This window comes from Lichenostomus cassidix, chromosome 2, assembly GCF_008360975.1.
Source record: "Lichenostomus cassidix isolate B80296 chromosome 2, HeHo_3.0, whole genome shotgun sequence".
Classification (NCBI taxonomy): Eukaryota; Metazoa; Chordata; class Aves; order Passeriformes; family Meliphagidae; genus Lichenostomus; species Lichenostomus cassidix.
The window spans coordinates 152,333,220-152,345,452 of NC_139482.1; the positions used below are offsets into that span (position 1 = coordinate 152,333,220).

Consider the following 12,233-nt stretch of genomic DNA (forward strand, 5'->3'; position numbering starts at 1 on the left):
GAGCCCCGCCCCGGCCGCACCGCCCCGCGTGGGGATTGGTGGAAGCGAGGCGCGAGCGGGAATGGGCAGAGGGGGCGGGGCTGAGGGGCGGATGGGGCGGGGCTTGGCGGAGGGGGCGTGGCCTAGGGCGTTAGGGCAGTCACGCCCCCTCCCTGGCCACGCCCCCTTCCTGGCCACGCCCCCAGCCTAGCCCCGCCCCTTCCAAGATGGCGGCGCCCGGTGAGCGGCGGGCGGAGAGTCCCGCGTGCCCTGCTGCCCCTCCCCCCACCCCTCACCCCTCCCCCCACGGCCACGCCCCCCAAGGCCACGCCCACCGGAAATGCGGGGGAGGGGGGGAGGGGCGGGGTTTCCCCTCCCCCAACCCCCGCGGGGTCACCTCGGCCCCTCCCCCACCCCGAGAGGAGCCCCGAAATGGACTCACCTGGGACTCACCTGGGACTCACCTGCCCCACCCCCAGCCCCAAAACAGCCCCTCCCCCCAGCCACAGCTGCCCCCGACCCCTCTAATTAGCCCCTCCCCCACCTGTGCCTCACCTGTGCCCCTTACCTGCCCCACCCTGACCACGCCCTCCCCACCTGTCCCCCACACCTGCCCAAGCCCCAAAACAGCCCCAACCCCCAAAAATACCCTCCCCTCACCTGTGCCTCACCTGTCCCCCAACTCCTGTCTCACCCCACACCCAACAGCCCTCCCACCTGGGCCTCACCTGGGCCTCACCTGTCCCCACCTGCCCCACCCTGACCACGCCCTCCCCACCTGTCCCCCACACCTGCCCAACCCCCAAAACAACGCATCCCCAAAATTAGCCCCTCCCCACCTGGGCATCACCTGTCTTCACTTGCTCCCCCATCCTTGCCCCACCCCCAAATATCCCCTCTCTCACCTGTGCCTCACCTGTCCCCCACCTGCTCCCCACCTGCCTCACCTGTGCCACGCCCTGACCACGCCCTGGCCACGCTCTCCTTACCTGTTCCCCACCTGTCCCACTCACCTGCCCCACCCTGACTCCCAAATTAGCCCCTCCCCCACCTGGGCCTCACCTGTGCCCCACCTGCCCCACCCAGACCACGCCCTCTTCACCTGTCCTTCACCTGCCCGCCATCCTTGCCCCACCCCACATTTGCCCCACCCCCCAAATATCCCCTCCCCACCTGTCCCTCACCTGTCCCCCCCCGTCCCCCCCCTGCCCCACCCATGCCCCGCCCTGACCACGCCCCTGCCCCGCCCCTCCCCAGCTCCGCCCAGCGCCCCCCAGCGGCAGAGGCGCCGGCAGCAGCCGCAGGTGAGCGGGCAGGTGAGGCGGGGGGAGGGGCAGCCGCTGCCCCCCGAGATCATCCGCAGGATCCTGCAGGCGGCCGTGGAGGGCGAGGGGGCGGTGCCCTTCCTCTGCAGGTGAGACACACCTGGGCACACCTGGGCACACCTGGGGGGGGCAGTGTCACACCTGGGGACACCTGAGGGTACCTGGGAGGGTCAATGGCACACCTGGGCACACCTGGGGGCACCTGGGGGAGTCAGTGTCACACCTGGGCACACCTGGGGACACCTGGGGGAGTCAGTGTCACACCTAGGGACACCTGGAGAGTGTCTCACCTGTCCCACCCGTCTCACTTTTCTCCCCTGTCCCACCTGTTTCTCCTGTCCCACCTGTCCCAATCTCACCTGTCCCACCTGTCCCAATCTCACCTGTCTCACCTGCCCAGAGCCTCCCGCGTGTGCCGCCTGTGGCGTGACCTGGCCGCCGACCCCCGCCTGTGGCTGAAGGTGCACCTGGGAGCTCACCTGGGGGCTCACCTGGCCGGCCCCGCCCGCCGCCGCCGCACCCCGGAGCAGGTGCTGAGCCCTCTGCGCCGATTGGCTGAGACCAGGTGAGGGCTGACCCCGCCCAGGTGTGCAGGAACTGCCCGAGGCCTCACCTGTTCTCACCTGTTCTCACCTGTGTCATGTGTCCTGTTTGTCCCCCACCAGTCCATCACCTGTCTCTCACCTGTCTCACCTGTCCTCACCTGTCCCTGCCCCTCACCTGTGTCCCTCACTGTCCTCACCTGTCTCACCTGTGTCTCCCTTTGTTCTCACCTGTCCTTAATTGATCTCACCTGTTCTCACCTTTTCTTACCTGTTCTCACCTGTCCCTCACCTGTCTCACCTGTTCCTGTCCCTTATTGGTCCCTTACCTGTCTTACCTGTCTCACCTGTGCTCACCTGTACCTACCTATCTCACCTGTCTCTCACCTGTTCTCCCTCACCTGTCCTCACCTGTCTCACCTGTGCTCTCTTCTGTTCCTCACCTGTCTCACCTCTCACCTGTACCTACCTGTCTCACCTATGCTTATGTATCTATCTTACCTGTTTCATCTATTTCACCTGTCTCATCTGTCTCACCTGTTCTCACCTGTCCTTCGCCTCTCACCTGTTCTCCCTCACCTGTTCTCACCTGTGTTCTCACCTGTCTCACCTCTGACCTGTACCTACCTGTTCTCACCTGTCTTACCTCTCAGCTGTACTTATCTCACCTGTTTCATCTGTCTCACCTGTCTCACCTGTTCTCACCTGTTCTTCACCTCTCACCTGTCCCTCACCTGTCCTCACCTGTTCTCCCTCACCTGTCCACATCTGTCCCTCACCTGTCTTACCTCTCACCTCTACCTATCTCACCTGTCCCTCACCTGTCCCACCTGTCTCACCTGTCTCTCACCTGTTCTCACCTGTCCCCAGGTTCTCCCACCTGCAGGAGTTCGTGCTCTGTGATTGGAGCAGCCGGGTGGGGGCTGTGCTGCAGGTGAGCACCTGGGACACACCTGGGGAGGGGAGAACACACCTGGGGACACCTGGGTGTCACACCTGGGGGGGAGAGAACACACCTGGGGAGGTGACACACCTGGGTGTCACACCTGGGCACACCTGGAGGTCCCACGAAGCCCCCAGGTGTGACCCCCCCACCCCCCCAGGCCCTGAGCGAGTTCTGTCCTCACCTGAGACACCTGGAGCTGCGGCGCTGCCAGGTGAGAGCGGGGGGGCACCTGGGGGGAAAGGGGACACCTGGGGGACACCTGGAGGGAATTTGGGGACACCTGGGGATGTTTTGGGGTCACTTGGGTGTTCCAGGTGACACCTGTTGGTTTTTGGGGTCACCTGGAGATGTTTTGGGATCACCTGGGGAGGTTTGGGTTCACCTGGTAGGTTTTGGGATCACCTGGGGGTGTTTTGGGATCACCTGTTGGGGTTTTTGGGATCACCTGGGGATGTTTTGGGATCACCTGTCGGTTTTTGGGATCACCTGTCGGTTTTTGGGGTCCCCAGGTGGAGCCGGCTGCCCTCGGGGTGTTCCTGGCCGCCCCTCCCCCCCTGCAGCACCTGCACCTCACCTGTCCTCGGCTGCGACCTGTGCTGCCGGCGCTGGCTGTGAGTCAGGGAGCGACCCCAAAATAACCCAAAAATACCCCAAAATCATCCCAAAAATACCCAAAAATATCCCAAAAAACTCCCAAAGTTAACCCCAAAATCACTGCAAAATCACCCCAAAAATACCCCAAAATCACCCCAAAAATATCCCAAAGTTAACCCCAAAATCACCAAAAAAATTCCCAAAATCACCCAAAAATACCCCAAAAATTACCCCTGAAATCACCCCAAAAATACCCAAAATCACCCCAAAATCATCCAAAAAATACCCCAAAATCACCCCAAAAATACGGCAAAATCACCCCAAAATTAACCCCAAAAATACCCAAAGTCACCCCAAAAATACCCCAAAATTATCCCAAAAATACCCCAAAGTTAACCCCGAAATCACCCCAAATTTCCCCATTTTTCCCCAAATCTCCCCCCAGTTCCCCTGAATTTCCCCAAAATTTCCCGAATTTCCCCCAAAATTTCCCCATTTTTTCCCCAATTCCCCCTGAATTTCCCCAAATCCCCCCAATTTCCCCCAAAATTTCCCTCAATTTATCCCCAAATTCCCCAATTTCCCCCAAAATTTTCCCCAATTTGCCCCCAATTCCTGAATTTCCAAAATTCCTGAATTTCCCCCAATTTCTCCTAATTCCCCAAATTCCCTCAATTTCCCCAAAATTCCCTAAATTTGTCCCAATTTTCCTCAATTTATCCCCAAATTCTCCCAATTCCCCCTCAATTTCCCTCAATTTCTCCCAATTTCCCCTAAAATTTCCCCCTTTTCCCCCTGAATTTCCCCAAAATTGTTCTCATTTCCCCAAAATCCCCAAATTTCCCCCTAAATTTCCTCCAAATTCCCCCTAAATCCCCCCAATTTCCCTTAATTTCCCAATTTTCCCCAAAATCTCCAAAATTTCCCCCAAATTCCCGTTTCCCCCCAGGCAGGAGTTTGCCCGCAGCTCAGAGTGCTGGAGCTCGATCCCAGCTTGGGGGGTCCTCAGCCCCCCCTGCCTCTGCCCCTGGAGCGACTGCAGGCAGCCTGTCCCCTCCTGGAGGTACTGAAATACCAAAAAATATCCCAAAATTACCCTAAAAACACACCTGAGACACCCTGAAACCACCCCGGGAAACCTGGGATCCCAAAAACCCCAAAAACACCCCAAAAATATCCCAAAAACACCCCAAACCCCCCTGCCTCTGCCCCTGGAGAGACTGCAGGCGGCCTGTCCCCTCCTGGAGGTACCAAAAAACCCCAAAATTACCCCAAAAATATCCTAAAAATAACCCGGGAAACCTGGGATCCCAAAAAACCCAAAAACCCCCAAAAACACCCCAAAAATACCCCAAAAACACCCCAAAACCTCACCTGCCTCTGCCCTTGGAGAGAGTGCAGGTGAGCTGTCCCCTCCTGGAGGTACTGAGAAAACCAAAATTACCCCAAATTACCCCAAAAACACACGTGGGACACCCTAAAAACAACATTAGAAACCTGGGATCCCAAAAACATAAAAAAACCACCCCAAAAACACACCCAAGACCCCAAAAATACACCAAAAATACCTCAAAAACACCCCAAAAATACCCTGGGAACACTGGGATCCCAAAACCCCCCAAAACAACCAGAAACACCCCAAAAAATAACCCTGGGATCCCTAAAATCACACCCAAAAAAGCCCCAAAAACATCCCAAAATTACCCCAAACCCCCTCTGCCTCTGCCCCTGGAGAGACTGCAGGCAGCCTGTCCCCTCCTGGAGGTACTGAAATACCCCAAAATTACCCCAAAAATATCCTAAAAATATCCCAAAAATAGCCTGGGAAACCTGGGATCCCAAAAACCCCAAAAACACCCCAAAAATTAGCCCAAACCACCCTAGAAATAGCCCAAAAATACACCCTGAAACCTCCCTGGAGCGACTGCAGGCGGCCTGTCCCCTCCTGGAGGTACCAAAAAACCCCAAAATTACCCCAAATTACCCCAAAAACACACCTGGGACACCCTAAAAACAACCCGGGAAACCTGGGATCCCAAAAACCCCAAAAACACCCCGAAAACATCCCAAAACCTCACCTGCCTCTGCCCCTGGAGCGACTGCAGGCGGCCTGTCCCCTCCTGGAGGTACTGAAATACCCTAAAATTACCCCAAAAATATCCTAAAAATAACCTGGGAAACCTGGGAACCCAAAAACCCCAAAAATACCCTAAAAAAATACCCCAAACCCCCCTGCCTCTGCCCCTGGAGAGACTGCAGGCGGCCTGTCCCCTCCTGGAGGTACCAAAATCCCAAAAAATATCCCAAAAATATCCTAAAAATAACCTGGGAAACCTGGGATCCCGAAAACCCCAAAAACACCACAAAATTACCCAAAACCACCCCAAAAATACCCCTAAAATACCCTGAGAACCATGGGATCCCAAAAACAGCCTAAAAACACCCAAAAAACACTCCAAAAATACCCCACGAGCCCTGGGATCCCCAAAACCCCCCAGGCCCCTCCTCACCTGTCCCCTCACCTGTCTGACTCCTCTGTCCCTCACCTGTCCCTCACCTGTCTCACCTGTGTGACTCACCTGTCCCACCTGTCCCCACAGGTGCTGTGTCTCTCAGGCTCCCTGGCAGTCTCCCAGCCCCGCTCCTCGCCCTCACCTGGCCCAGGTTTCCCTCACCTGCGGCACCTGGGGCTGGGGGACCCCGGGGGGGGGGATGGGCTGCTGCGGCGCCTGCTGGGCGAGAGCCTCGGGCTGCGGGGGCTGCACCTGCGGGGGTGTCCCCGTGTCACCCCCCGGGGGCTGCTGGCACTGCCCTGTACAGGTGAGACACACCTGGGGACAGGTGAGACACACCTGGGGACACCTGGGATAGTGGGGATACACCTGGGATACACCTGGGGGTCATTCGGGTGTCCCCGTGTCACCCCCCGGGGGCTGCTGGCACTGCCCTGTGCAGGTGAGACACACCTGGGGACACCTGGGGGGACATTGGGTACACCTGGGGGTCATTGGGATACACCTGGGGATACACCTGGGGGTCACTGGGATGTCCCCATGTCACCCCCAGGGGCTGCTGGCGCTGCCCTGTACAGGTGAGACACACCTGGGGACACCTGGGGTAATGGGGACACACCTGGGGACACACCTGGGGTACACCTGAGGGGAATAGGATACACCTGGGGGTCATTGGGATGTCCCCGTGTCACCCCCCGGGGGCTGCTGGCACTGCCCTGCGCAGGTGAGACACACCTGGGGACACCTGGGGGGACATTGGGTACACCTGGGGGTCATTGGGATACACCTGGGGATACACCTGGGGGTCACTGGGATGTCCCTGTGTCACCCCCCGGGGGCTGCTGGCACTGCCCTGTGCAGGTGAGACACACCTGGGGACAGGTGAGACACACCTGGGGACACACCTGGGGGACATGGGATATGGTTGGGGACACCTGGAGGACATGGGACACACCTGGGGATACACCTGGGGACACCTGGGAGACATGGGACACACCTGGGGACACACCTGGGGACACACCTGGGGACACACCTGGGGCTCTGGGGGGGCTGAGACCCCTGTGGGTGTGACACCTGTCACCTGTCCCATTGTCACACCTGTCCTTGTCCGTGTCACCTTGTCACACCTGTCCCCATCCCTGTCCCATTGTCACACCTGTCCCTGTGGGTGTGGCACCTGTCACCTGTCACCTTGTCACACCTGTCCCTATCCCTGTCCCCTTGTCACACCTGTCCCCATCCCTGTCCCATTGTCACACCGTCGCCGTCCCATTGTCACTCTGTCCCGCTGTCATTCCCGTTGTCACACTGTCCCTGTAGGTGTCGCTGCTGTCACTGCCTTGTCACACCTGTCCTTGTCCCGTTGTCACTCCCTGATCTTGTCCCGTGCTCACACCTGTCCCATTGTCACTCTGTCACTGTCCCATTGTCACACACTGTCCCATTGTCACTGTGCCCTGTCCCTGTCTGTGTCCCATTGTCACTGTCCCATTGTCCCTGTCCCATTGTCACACACTATCCATGTCCCATTGTCACATTGTCACTGTCACCCTGTCACACTGTCACACTGTCACACTCTGTCCCTGTCGCTGTCCCCAGCCCTGGAGGAGCTCTCGGTGGCTGTCCCCTGTCCCTGTCCCATTGTCACTGTCCCATTGTCACTCTATCCCTGTCCCTTTGTCACACACTGTCCCTGTCCCATTGTCACATTATCACACTGTCCCTTTGTCACACTCTGTCCCTGTCGCTGTCCCCAGCCCTGGAGGAGCTCTCGGTGGCTGTCCCCCCGGACTGTCCCCAGTCCCTTTGTCACACCCTATCCCATTGTCACTGTCCCTGTCACACTGTCCCTTTGTCACACACTGTCCCTGTCCCATTATCACACTGTCCCTTTGTCACACGCTGTCCCTGTCACTGTCCCATTGTCACCCTGTCACCCTGTCACACTGTCACACGCTGTCCCTGTCGCTGTCCCCAGCCCTGGAGGAGCTCTCGGTGGCTGTTCCCCTGGACTGTCCCCTGTCCCTTTGTCACACCCTATCCCATTGTCACTGTCCCTGTCACACTGTCCCTTTGTCACACACTGTCCCTGTCCCATTGTCACATTATCCCATTGTCACACACTGTCCTTATCCCTTTGTCACACACTGTCCCTGTCACTGTCCCCAGCCCTGGAGGAGCTCTCGGTGGCTGTCCCCCCGGACTGTCCCCTGTCCCCGCTGCCCGGCGGTGGCTCCTGGGCTGCTGTCACCCACCGGTGGCACCGGACGCTGCTCGAGCTGGACCTGAGTGGTCGCCGTGACAATGACCTGGGGGTGGCTTTGGCCGCCTTTGGTCCCCGAGACCCGCTGAGGGTCCTGAAGCTGGCAGGGACACCTGTGACCCCCCAGGAGCTCAGGTGGGACTTGGGGACACTGGGGACATTGGGGACATCAGGGACATTGGGGACATTGGGGACATTGGGGATATCAGGGGATATCAGGGATATTGGGGACATCGAGGGATATTGGGGACATTGGGGACAGTTGGGGACAATTGGGGACACTGGGGACATTGGGGACATTGGAGACAATGGGGGACATTGGGGACATTGGGGGATATTGGGGATATTGGGGATGTTGGAGACATTGGGGACATTAGGGGACATTGGGGATATTCGGGATATTGGGGACATTGGGGACGTTGAGGACATCAGGGACATTGGGGAGATACGGGGACACTGGGGACACTGGGGACATTAGGGACAATTGGGGACATTGGGGGATGTTGGGGACATTGGGGACATCAGAGGATATTGGGGACATTGAGGACATTGAGGACATTGGGGATATTAGGGACATCGGGGACATCGAGGACATGGTGGACAAGGGAGTTTGGGGACATTCCTGGCGGCTTGGGGACACTCAGAGGTCCCTCCGGGGGTTCAGGGGACACTGAGGGACACTGAGGGACACTGAGGTCCCCCCCCCGTGTGTCCCCAGGCCGCTGCTGCGCTGTCCCCAGCTGTGCCACCTGGACTTGTCGTCGTGTCGCCGTTTGCCCCGAGGGACCAAAAGGCCACACCGCGACAGGGGGGAGGTGCTGCGGCTGCTGGGGGGGCTGGGCGGGGACAGACCCCCGGAGCTGGGGACAGGCCTGGGGACATCGCTGGGGACACTGGGGACATCGCCGCGGGGGGAGAGAACCCCGGATTTGGGGACAAACCTCGAGTTGGGGACAAACCCCGAATTGGGGACAAACCTGGGGACATCGCCGGGGGGGGAGAGACCCCCCGAGCTGGGGACAGACCTGGGGACATTGGGGACAGACCTGGGGACATCGCTGGGGACACTGGGGACATCGCCGCGGGGGGAGAGAACCCCGGAGTTGGGGACAAACCCCGAATTGGGGACAAACCTGGGGACATTGGGGACATTGCCGCGAGGGGAGAGACCCCCGGATTTGGGGACAGACCTGGGGACATTGGGGACATCGCTGGGGACACTGGGGACATCCCTGGGTGAGGAGAGACCCCCGGAGCTGGGGACAAATCCGGAATTGGGGACATCGCTGGAGTTGGGGACATCGCTGGGGACATTGGGGACGTCACCAGAACTGGGGACAAACCCGGAACTGGGGACATTGCCAGGACTGGGGACACCCCCAGAATTGGGGACGTCACCAGAATTGGGGACACCCCCGGGACAGGGGACATCGCCAGGGTTGGGGACATCGCCTGGGTTGGGGACACCCCTCGAATTGGGGACACCCCCGGGATTGGGGACACCCCCGGGACAGGGGACATCGCTGGGGACATTGGGGACGTCACCGGGGTTGGGGACACCCCCAGGACAGGGGACAAAAACACCCCCAGAGCCCCCCCGGGATTGGAGACCCCCGAAGAGGAAACCCCAAAAAAGGAATTCCCGCCAAAACGAACCCCCAAATTGTGAGCAGCTCCCCCCGAAGAGGAGAGCCCCCCGCTAATTAACCCCTAATGAGGAGAGCCCAATTAATGAACACCTAATGAGGAAATTCCAATTAATGAACCCCTAATGAGGAGAGCCCAATTAATGAACCCCTAATGAGGAGACCCTAAAAATAACCCCCCCAATTAGGAAACCCCAATAATGAACCCTTAATGGGGAGACCCCAAATTATGAGTCCCCCCAATTAGGATCCCCCCAATTAATGAACGCCTAATGAGTAGATCCCAAATTAGGAATCCCTAATGAGGAGACCCCAAAAATAACCCCTAATGAGGAGACCCCAAAAATAACCCCCCAAAGGATCCCCAAAATAACTCCCCAATTAAGGGCCCCAATAATGAACCCCTAATGAGGAAAACCCCAAATTATGAATCCTAATTGGAGACCAATTATGACCCCCCAATTATGGGTCCCCCAATTAGGATCCCCCAATAATGAATCCTAATGAGGAAACCCCAAATTATGAATCCCTAATTAGGAGACCCCAAAATAACTCCCCAATTGGAAACCCCAGTTTGAAACCTAATGAGGAACCCCAAATTATGAATCCTTATTAGGAGACCCCAAATTAGGAGACCCCAATTAATGAATCCCTAATGAGGAGACCCCAAAAATAACCCCCAATTAGGACCCCCAAAATAACTCCCCCCAATTAAGAGACCCCAATAAATGAGCCCTTAATGAGGAGAGCCCAATTAATGAACTCCTAATGAGGAAACCCCAAATTATGAATCCCTAATGAGGAGACCCCAAATTAGGAGACCCCAATTAATGAACCCCTAATGAGGAAACCCCAAATTATGAATCCCTAATTAGGAAACCCCAAATTATGATTCCCCCCCCAATTAGGAAACCCCAATTAATGAATCCCTAATGAGGAGACCCCAAAAATAATCCCCAAAAGAATTACCCCAAAAATAACTCCCCCCAATTAGGAAACCCCAATTAATGAAACCCTTAATGAGGAAACCCCCAAATTAGGAATCCCTAATGAGGAGACCCCCAATTAGGAGACCCCAATTAATGAACCCCTAATGAGGAAACCCCAAATTATGAGTCTCCTCCCAATTCATCCCAATAATGAATCCCTAATTAGGAGACCCCAAATTAGGAATCCCTAATGAGGGCACCCCAAATTATCAGCCCCCCAATTAGGATCCCCCATTAATTAACCCCTAATGAGGATCCCCCCCAAAAAACAGGAGACCCCCCCAAATAACGAACCCCCAATAAGGATCCCCCCAAAAAAAACCCCAAATAACGAACCCCCAAAATCATCTCCCCCCAAAATCAGGACACCCCAAAACTTGGAGGTGACCCCCAAAAACCCCCAAAAGCCCCCAAAACCCCCCAAAAAGCCCCCAAAAAAACCCCAAAGCCCCCAAAACCCCAAAAAAAACCCCCAAAACCAAAAAAACCAAAAAAACTACGTCCTATATTTTGTACTCCCCCCGATTTTGGGGTTCCCAAAAATTTTGGGTTTTTTTTTTGGATAAACCCCCCGATTTTGTAAATCCCCCAATTTCGGAGCTCCCCCAATTTTTGGGGTTTCCCCGATTTTGTACCCCAATTTTGTAAATTCCCCCCAATTTTGTAATCCCCATTTTTGTCCCCATTTTTCGGTAAAACCCCCAAATTTTGGGAGTCCCGAATTTTTTTGGGGTTCCCCAATTTTGTACCTATTTTTTGTAAAACCCCCAAATTTTGTGGATCCCAAATTTCGTCCCCATTTTTTGTAAAACCCCCAATTTTGTAATCCCCATTTTTGTCCCCATTTTTTGTAAAACCCCCAAATTTTGGGAGTCCCGAATTTTTTGGGGTTCCCCAATTTTGTCCCCATTTTTTTGTAAAACCCCAAATTTTGTGGATCCGAAATTTGGTCCCCATTTTTGTAAAACCCCCAAATTTTGGGAGTCCCGAATTTTTTTGGGGTTCCCCAATTTCGTCCCCATTTTTTGTAAAACCCCCAATTTTGTAATCCCCATTTTTGTACCCATTTTTTGTAAAACCCCCAAATTTTGGGGATCCCCATTTTTGGAATTCCTCCCAATTTTGTCCCCATTTTTTGTAAAATCCCCAAATTTTGGGAGTCCCAAATTTTTTGGGGTTCCCCAATTTCGTCCCCATTTTTCTGTACTCCCCCCAAATTTTGGGGATCCCCAAATTTTGGAAATCCCCCCCAATTTTGAAACCCAAATTTTGTCCCCATTTTTCGTAAAACCCCCAAATTTTGGGTGTCCCTATTTTTGGAATTCCTCCCAATTTTGTCCCCATTTTTGGTAAAACCCCCAAATTTTGGGAGTCCCGAATTTTTTGGGGTTCCCCAGTTTTGTCCCCATTTATTTGTAAAACCCCCAAATTTTGGA

General features: G+C 55.9%; 1 protein-coding gene across 1 annotated transcript; it reads left to right on the plus strand.

Annotated features, from left to right (window-relative positions):
- Nucleotides 1-206: 206 nt before the first annotated feature.
- Nucleotides 207-10,302, plus strand: LOC146442661 (F-box/LRR-repeat protein 6-like). Its single transcript, XM_085049884.1, has 11 exons — nucleotides 207-219; nucleotides 1,066-1,393; nucleotides 1,705-1,869; nucleotides 2,717-2,780; nucleotides 2,950-3,003; nucleotides 3,302-3,403; nucleotides 4,336-4,449; nucleotides 5,987-6,206; nucleotides 8,069-8,297; nucleotides 8,881-9,108; nucleotides 10,290-10,302. Exons 1-11 carry the CDS (start codon nucleotides 207-209, stop codon nucleotides 10,300-10,302), a joined length of 1,530 nt encoding a protein of 509 aa, XP_084906010.1.
- The last annotated feature ends 1,931 nt before the right edge of the window (nucleotides 10,303-12,233 follow it).